Below are 8,799 nucleotides of genomic sequence, written 5' to 3' on the forward strand. Positions count from 1 at the left end.
GTGTAAATATGACTTTTGAGCTTTGTTTTTCACAATAGGTGCTGGTATAGAGGTCACATGTCTAAAGCTGGGTTGAAAAGCTGAATGCAAAGATATCACGAATGGTCCACTTGAAAAATCGAAGATGAAATGATCTAATTGGCACTGAAACTTTACATGGACCACAGACGTTGTCATAAACTTCAGAACCACAGTGGCTATGTCTCACTTGGTCAACCATGTAATTAACTTTTCAGAGAACCTGAAAAGTTTAAAAGTTAAATTATCTTTTTGAAAGAATCTTTTAGCAACAAAATCAAAAACACAACATGAGCTGGATTTTTTTTTTATTCAGATATGTCTTGTAACAGAACATGGTACCAAATTCTTCATTAAACACAATTTCCGTCAACGTGGATTTTAAACAATTGTGCTCAAATTGACAGGAAGCCTTAATTAAATGCAGTCAACTCCTTTTTTTTTTTATCTTGAGGTCATGTGGAACAATGACATATTGAACTGAAATTATGTTTGGCCTACATTAGTGAATATTTCATTTCTAATCCAAACTCCTGCAAATTAAATCAAAAGGATCAAAGAGATTGATGGATTTGGGCAGACAATACAATTTATGGTTCAGATTTTTAATTTTAAAGACAATTTACAATTTACATTGACTGAACTATACATGTATCTCCAGATTTAGTTAATCTTGGATTGTCATTTGAGCATGTATTCATATTCTGAAGTCTTGGCTCTTCAGTTTTGAACAATAGTGTAGCCCATGTATTACATTTGTAAATCAAAAGGTTGCGTGTAAACTTAGGCTCCTCTGATCAACGCCTTTCAGTTTTAACATTATATATGGAAAATACACATTTAACTGTAAAATGTCATGGAAGAGAGACCAGGCAGCTGATTTTAATGATGCACCAAACTTGTGACTTGTGACAACAGGGCATTATTTGTAGCTGTTATGTTTAAGTAATAAAAACCACTGAATCCAAAATCAGATTAAACAGAGAAAAAAAAAAGTCTAAATATCTTATTTTGTTTAGCTGAAAGCAGGTCAGTAGTAAAAGACACAAACACAGTATGGAAAAACTGTTCCCTCCTACGCTCTTGCTGCACTGTCAAAGTCCATGTAATCTCTTCAGGCTAGGTACTGGTAAACAAACAGTATATTTACTATATTTCCTTTACTGTATTTACTGTGGAATTATTTATTTTTCCAGGTAATTAAATTTACTTTAAAATCTGGTATTGTCCTTGTTTTTCTTACCTCATTAGGTATCTGGAAAAAACTTTAAACTCAAAGCAATCAGAAAAATGGCTTGTTAGTACCTAACTAAAGGTAACTTGCAAAATAAACATACATCACAATTAAAGGATATATGGAACGTTGTAGCATCTTAAACTGAGTCATTTTAATTTTCCAATTAACCAATTTGGGGGTTTTATTTTCGCTGACCCTGTAAGCTTACCTGCCTTACTACTACCACCCATACCTTGTAAAACAGGCTAAATCTAAGTTGACAACTTAAAAATATATATGAATTATTCAGGTGGCTTTTCTTATCAGTACATCTCCTATTATTAAGGATCTCATTACAACTTAAAAACATTTCTATTTTGCTCCACCCTGCTTTGGACATCCTTCAAAGCATAATTACATCTCATTACACATCACCACTTATGAGCTCAGAATCCTTAAATCACTGAAAAAAAAAAGCTGTCCATTTCCCATTGAGGTAAGCCTACAGCCTCTCCCAGACTCTAGTCCCAAGTCAACCAAGTTTAATGTCGGTCCCTGGTGGAAGCATGGTGGTGAAATTAGGGTCCAGTTTGGGCACAAAGCCTTTAAAGTCTCTGGAGGCCTGAGTCCCAAATATATCTAGCAACTGTCGGTTCATCAGAGCAAACCTAGGAGAGGAGACAGAAACTAACCTCTTTACCATTACGAAAGATACAGTTCTCACTAACAGACAGAACTGGGTTAGAAATTTTATTTATTTTTTATTTTTTTGGAACAGCAACACAGTAACTACCTGCTATGGTAAACGTGTTTTCTACATTTAATGAAATTTCTCTCAAAAATGAATACACAATTTTATAATAAACCCTTTTAGTGTGGTGCAGCTGATTTTCTACTTATGCTTAATTATCATACAAAACATATGACAGTTTCCAAACCATACATTCATACCTGCCCTGCGTTAAACGCAGCAGGAACTTCCAGTATGTAGGTCTGAGGTTCTGCACTTCCATCACAGCCTGGGAACGGTAATGAGTCATACATTATATCCTTACTCAGCAAGAAAAAAAACAAAACAAAAAAAAACAAAACAGAAAAAGCATGTGTGAAACCTATTTGTGAGTGCATATGCATGTGCTACTTACAGCTTGGAAACAGATTGCAGTGGAGATGGCATATAGGACTGTGTCAGCATGAGGAAAGTATGGAAACCGGCCAGCCTCAATGCCCTTGAAGTACATAGTCTAAAACAGATTATTGCATGTGCTGTTAATGATAAACTGGCTAATCCAGATAAACAGACATGTATAGCACCATATTATTCACATGCACATCAATTGTAACTGTGCTTGAAATCTTCTAAAGTAGGAACTTCTACCACTTCCATAACATTTCTATAAGGCTCTAGTGTGAATAAAAGTAGCTTTTCAGATTTTCAGAGTACCCTGGTTTTCTGTATGCATGTAAAAATACATGAATATATTTCTGGCATATGAACATGTAACACCTCTGTGAACTCTTACTTTAATATTTTATATAATAATGTAAGTACACTTATTAATTGAGAGATGATTCCTAGTTTGTATATTCATATTCTCTATCCTTGAGATCAGAGAGTAATTTATGTGAATACGTAACACTGTGGTTATCAACACTTGTTTCTGTGATGCAAGATGAAGCTGTTTTATGGGCAAATTGATTTTCACTTTACCTCCACCAGCTTGGAGAAGAGATACATAGATATTGTTGTGCTTTTGTAGAAGAACATTGAAATACCAGCCAGGAAGCCTTGAAAGAGGGATAAATGGAAAGAGGCAACATGTTTAAATACATCAACTGAGACTGCTCTACACAGATTTTATTTGACAGTTTGCACAATCCTGTCTTACCAGCGATCAGTGCATGGAGTTCATCATCAATGTTACGGATCCAGCGCAGCAAGCAGCTTGTTCCCTGAGTGAAAAAAAAAGAGCTGCATTTAAAAAAAAAAAAAAAACAAGAAATGTCAAGAAATATTAACCTCAAAACAAGAAATAAACAAAAAAGAATAAAAAATGAAGTAGTGGAGCAAGAAAAAAAATAATCTAATCATGTAATAGAACAAAAACAGTAAGTATGAAGTGTACCTTATAGATACTGACAAAAGATCCAAGAAATGCCCCTAGCTGGAAGTTCTCTTTGTTGTACAATAGTGAGGGCAGCCGGGAGGGTTTGGAGAACATCTGTCTAAATGCTGAGGGCACTTTAAGACAACACTGAATCAGGTAGCCAACACTGAACATCCTAACAAAGCCCTGGACAGGAGGAAAGAAATCAGTTAGGATTAATACTGGATTATCATTTCATAATGTAGAATTTGACTATTATATTATACTATTATAATCCATCATCAGTCACACAAAGGGAAGTATTTGGTTAAGAGAGTGTCTTACTTTAACACAGTAGGAAATGCAGTTGTCTTGGTGATGTTTACAGCATCTGTGTCTTGGACCACGTTTGCAACTGGAATAAAAAACAATTCAGTACTGACCAGCACTCTGCACAAACCAATAAAGGTGAGTAAAGGTGTTTATTCTCTTACATTGATTCCAGCAGTTCCCTGCTGTATGCTACCAGAGTCTTCCTCCTGAAGTCAGATCCTCTGGCTGAAGCCTGCGAATCCTCGGCCTCTGTAGCAGCTGTCCTCTCAATAGGCATTGTGCAGATATGTTCTGCTGTGCCAGGGTAAGTTGGAATCTCTTCTTTTCCAATGATGAACCTGTGACGGAGAATGCACAACACCTCTGTAAGATCTCCAGAAACAATGGTACCTATCAAAACTAAGTCATCCATGGGAATAAGCACAACTTACTTCAATGCAGAGAATGCAAAGCCTTTGAGGCCATCTTTATTCCTGCAGTAAAAAACACAACATCCAAGTCACACAGTTGCTATTGTTTTTTGATATTTATGACCAAACAATGTTTTGCACAAAAAACTGTCCACTGTGCTGCTCTGACCTGAAGAAGAACATGTAGAGCGATGCAGTTATGCAGAACAAGAGCACCTAATGGGAAGCAGAGACAGGAGGAGCAAATCAGGACGACAGGTGAAACATAAACATCTGGGCATGTGACACCACTGTGACACAATCTGCTGAAATCTGTGATCACAGCCATCAGTGGGAATTTGTCGATTTCTTTGCTCTTTTAAAAAACTTTTCAATCTGTATAAATTTACGCCATTGGTAATTTGGCCATGTTGAATGACCATAGGTGAAAATAAATCAGTGAAGTTATGCATTACAAATGAATTTGAGAGTGAATCTAAATTATTAGCCTATGATGACAGCAGTTTAATCTTCCAGAAACTACTTTCAACTACCATCAAATTTATTTACAGTGGGTACGGAAAGTATTCAGACCCCTTTAAATTTTTCACTCTTTGTGTCATTGCAGCCATTTGCCAAAATCAAAAAAGTTCATTTTATTTCTCATTAATGTACACTCAGCACCCCATCTTGACAGAAAAAAACAAATGTAGAAATTTTTGCAAATTTATTAAAAAAGAAAAACTGAAATATCACATGGTCATAAGTATTCAGACCCTGTGCTCAGTATTGAGTAGAAGCACCCTTTTGAGCTAGTACAGCCATGAGTCTTCTTGGGAATGATGCAACAAGTGTTTCACACCTGGATTTGGGGATCCTCTGCCATTCTTCCTTGCAGATCCTCTCCAGTTCTGTCAGGTTGGATGGTGAACGTTGGTGGACAGCCATTTTCAGGTCTCTCCAGAGATGCTCAATTGGGTTTAGGTCAGGGCTCTGACTGGGCCAGTCAAGAACGGTCACAGAGTTGTTCCGAAGCCACTCCTTTGTTATTTTAGCTGTGTGCTTAGGGTCATTGTCCTGTTGAAAGGTGAACCTTCGACCCAGTCTGAGGTCCTGAGCACTCTGGAAGAGGTTTTCTTCCAGGATATCTCTGTACTTGGCCGCATTCATCTTTCCTTCAATTGCAACCAGTCGTCCTGTCCCTGCAGCTGAAAAACACCCCCACAACATGATGCTCCCACCACCATGTTTCACTGTAGGGATTGTATTGGGCAGGTGATGAGCAGTGCCTGGTTTTCTCCACTCATACCGCTTAGAATTAACGCCAAAAAGTTCAATCTTGGTCTCATCAGACCAGAGAATCTTATTTCTCATAGTCTGGGAGTCCTTCATGTGTTTTTTGGCAAACTCTATGCAGGCTTTCATGTGTCTTGCACTGAGGAGAGGCTTCAGTCGGGCCACTCTGCCATAAAGCCCCGACTGGTGGAGGGCTGCAGTGATAGTTGACTTTGTGGAACTTTCTCCCATGTCCCTACTGCATCTCTGGAGCTCAGCCACAGTGATCTTTGGGTTCTTCTTTACCTCTCTCACCAAGGCTCTTCTCCCACTATTGCTCAGTTTGGCTGGACGGCCAGGTCTAGGAAGAGTTCTGGTCGTCCCAAACTTTTTCCATTTGAGGATTATGGAGGCCACTGTGCTCTTAGGAACCTTGAGTGCTGCAGAAATTCTTTTGTAACCTTGGCCAGATCTGTGCCTTGCCACAATTCTGTCTCTGAGCTCCTTGGGCAGTTCCTTCGACCTCATGATTCTCATTTGCTCTGACATGCACTGTGAGCTGTAAGGTCTTATATAGACAGGTGTGTGCCTTTCCTAATCAAGTCCAATCAGTTTAATTAAACACAGCTGGACTCCAATGAAGGAGCAGAACCATCTCAAGGAGGATCAGAAGAAATGGACAACATGTGAGTTAAATATGAGTGTCACTGCAAAGGGTCTGAATACTTATGACCATGTGATATTTCAGTTTTTCTTTTTTAATAAATTTGCAAAAATTTCTACATTTCTGTTTTTTTTTCTGTCAAGATGGGGTGCTGAGTGTACATTAATGAGAAATAAAATGAACTTTATTGATTTTGGCAAATGGCTGCAATGATACAAAGAGTGAAAAATTTAAAGGGGTCTGAATACTTTCCGTTCCCACCGTATATACATCTGACAGCTCATCCTGAATCACTTCCTATTTTTTACTGACACATTTTTCTTTCTTCGTCACTTAAATTGGACAACTGTGATAACTCAAACCAGCTTGACTCTGATGTAGTGGCCATGTAGCATGAGCTGCTAGTGCTGTTTGAAAGCTATGCTCCCACAGAAATAATGCTATTAAAAAGTAAGATCATGGATGTTTTTGTCTGTAGATTCAGACATTATTCTATAGGTGGTGAAGAAGCACAGCTAAAGCAGACCTAAAAACCACTCAGTAGAGATGGAGCCTTTCCTGTCATCTGTTACATTATTCACCCACCCAACCCGCACACCCTTTATTTACCTCCATTCACTTTGCATTCACCCTCTGTCATCTTACCTCACCATGTTTGATGGGTCTGACGATTCCTCGTGTCACTGCCATGCGGAACAAAGTCTCAGTGGCCTGACAACAAGATTACACTCTTTCAAATACACTGTGGTGTGAAAATTAGGTATACGTTTTAATGTATGACAAATGATGTTTAAATGAACAGAGCAGCGCCTACCAGGTTTGCCATGTATATTGTCAGCATGCCTCTCCTGGTAGGGTGAGAGGAAGAGAAAGCATGAGACACACATTCTCAGTAATTCTCAGTTAATTCCCAAAACCAATATTTATAAAGCCATGCCTGACACTGGAGAACTTCATTAGGCTCAGAAAAGTAAGTACCACATTTGTACAGCATTTTTGTTTTGTTTGGCAAATGTGTTTTAGATTAGAATATGAAAAGACTTTCAGAGAAGCAAACACACAAAATAAACTAGACACAGGAATCTCACCGGCTCTTGCGCTCCAGGAGTATTGCAATATAGGAAGCAGGGAGTGCCGAGCCAAACCCGACAGACCAAGGGTAAAACCCCCCGAGCAGTTTCCTAAGAACAGAAGATTATTATTCCACTGTTTTTGTTTTCAAATTAATCCAGGTGGAAAAGTAATAATGGAAATGTAATAATGTGTAGCTCTTAGAGATTAAAAGCATCCTGCAGTGCACAATTTTATCTCAATCACACACATGCATGCACATGTGAAAGTGCTGTGACACACATTCCTGCCAACAGGCCCACACTTTTCCACTGAGGTGTACAATGTCCCAACAAAGGCAATGCAAAAGAAGATGGCTAGCTAATAAACATGCATGCAAATAAGGAGGATTTTAGTTTTTGCTTTAATCAGCTTTGCAAATATTTTATGAAAAAGGAAATTATTTCAGCACTTCATTAGGCCTCAGTGGCGCACATAAGGTTTTTCAGAGAGTGAAATTAGAAGTAAACATTTCTTTGTTCGTAAGAAAACTCTTAGGGATCATATTAAAAAAAACGACAAAAGACCAGTAATAGCATCTAATTACAAAAGAGAATGAATGCAAAAGTTAGAAGCTTGCAACAATTTGCATCTTTTATGTTGTTGTGTGGACCATTACATCTTGGGTTTCAAGAAACATTTAGAGTGGCAAGAAAACTTAAGTGAGGCCTTTGGATTTATGTATTAATTTGTCCTAAAGCATATTCAGATCCCCATCTAAATTGAGATTAAGAATGAGGGCAATCTCTTTTACCTAATTACAAAGAAATCATTGTTTTTTTTTGTCAATGTCAATATCAACTACACCATAAAAACATTTACAGTGTAGGTTGAGAAAGGTATGTGAACCCTATTTAACAAGGGCTGCTGTGACATCTTAACAATATGGCTGCTCTGAAACAGGTTTACAAAGAACACTGGGCAGACTATTGTGATCCGCAGCTCCTGAAAAGTATTTGTCTCATACTATTACTGCCAAAGGAACTTCAATGTGTTATTAAATCCAAGAGTCCATATACTGTGTGTATGTGTCTTACAGGTGTCTCTGACTCTGCTCACCTGAGAATGCAGAAGAAAACAATGTAGAGACCTCCATTAGCAGTGAGGAAGGATGTGGACCACAGGATCTCTGGGAGAAGCCTTTTTAAATAGTAGTCCTTCTTCCTTCTTCTTAGAACTGCTGCTATCTGCAAGGCATAGAATTGAGTGTTGACATTTTGTTACAGGAGAGTCGAGAAAAACTTAAAAATGTTTAAATGTATTGCACTTCCTACTTGGAAGTAAAAATTATTTGAACTATGTTAAAGTGACTGCAATGCAACGAAAACTGCAGAGTTCCCCTGGCCAGTTTTTCAAATAATCGACTACTGTTAATTAGCCGGTAATTCATGGGCCTGTCATTATATGTTTTAAAATCCACCGTTTGTGCATGTCCAAAAAACCTGAACTTTGTCCCCTGTCTGTAAAGTGGTGACATGTCAGCTAGTCTTTACGACTTTCATCAGAATTAGTTAGCCTTAGCTAGCTAACTTTAGCCCTTGGAGTCCAAATGCTGCAGACCAGACTTACCAGGTAAAGAGGGGCGTAGATTTTGAAGGAAACCTCCAGAGCACTCCTGGTTACATCCACAGCAGACTGCACACACGACGGGCTCCAGGTGTGACCGATCTCGTAGCAGTTGTACGGTATCTTACTGAGAGCGGCCAT

The 8,799-nt window shown here is 38.3% G+C and overlaps 1 protein-coding gene across 1 annotated transcript; it reads right to left on the reverse strand.

Moving 5' to 3' along the window:
* Positions 1-1,265: 1,265 nt before the first annotated feature.
* On the reverse strand, positions 1,266-8,799 carry tmem135 (transmembrane protein 135). Its single transcript, XM_026329305.1, has 15 exons — positions 8,662-8,799; positions 8,152-8,279; positions 7,071-7,163; positions 6,797-6,830; positions 6,628-6,693; positions 4,234-4,280; positions 4,086-4,127; positions 3,816-3,992; positions 3,667-3,736; positions 3,361-3,528; positions 3,124-3,187; positions 2,946-3,022; positions 2,380-2,478; positions 2,186-2,253; positions 1,266-1,902 (listed from the first exon to the last, which is right to left on the reverse strand). The coding sequence occupies exons 1-15, from the start codon at positions 8,797-8,799 to the stop codon at positions 1,767-1,769; spliced, it is 1,407 nt and encodes a 468-aa protein (XP_026185090.1). The 3' UTR covers positions 1,266-1,766.

Source organism: Mastacembelus armatus, chromosome 14 (assembly GCF_900324485.2).
Source record: "Mastacembelus armatus chromosome 14, fMasArm1.2, whole genome shotgun sequence".
Lineage (NCBI taxonomy): Eukaryota > Metazoa > Chordata > Actinopteri > Synbranchiformes > Mastacembelidae > Mastacembelus > Mastacembelus armatus.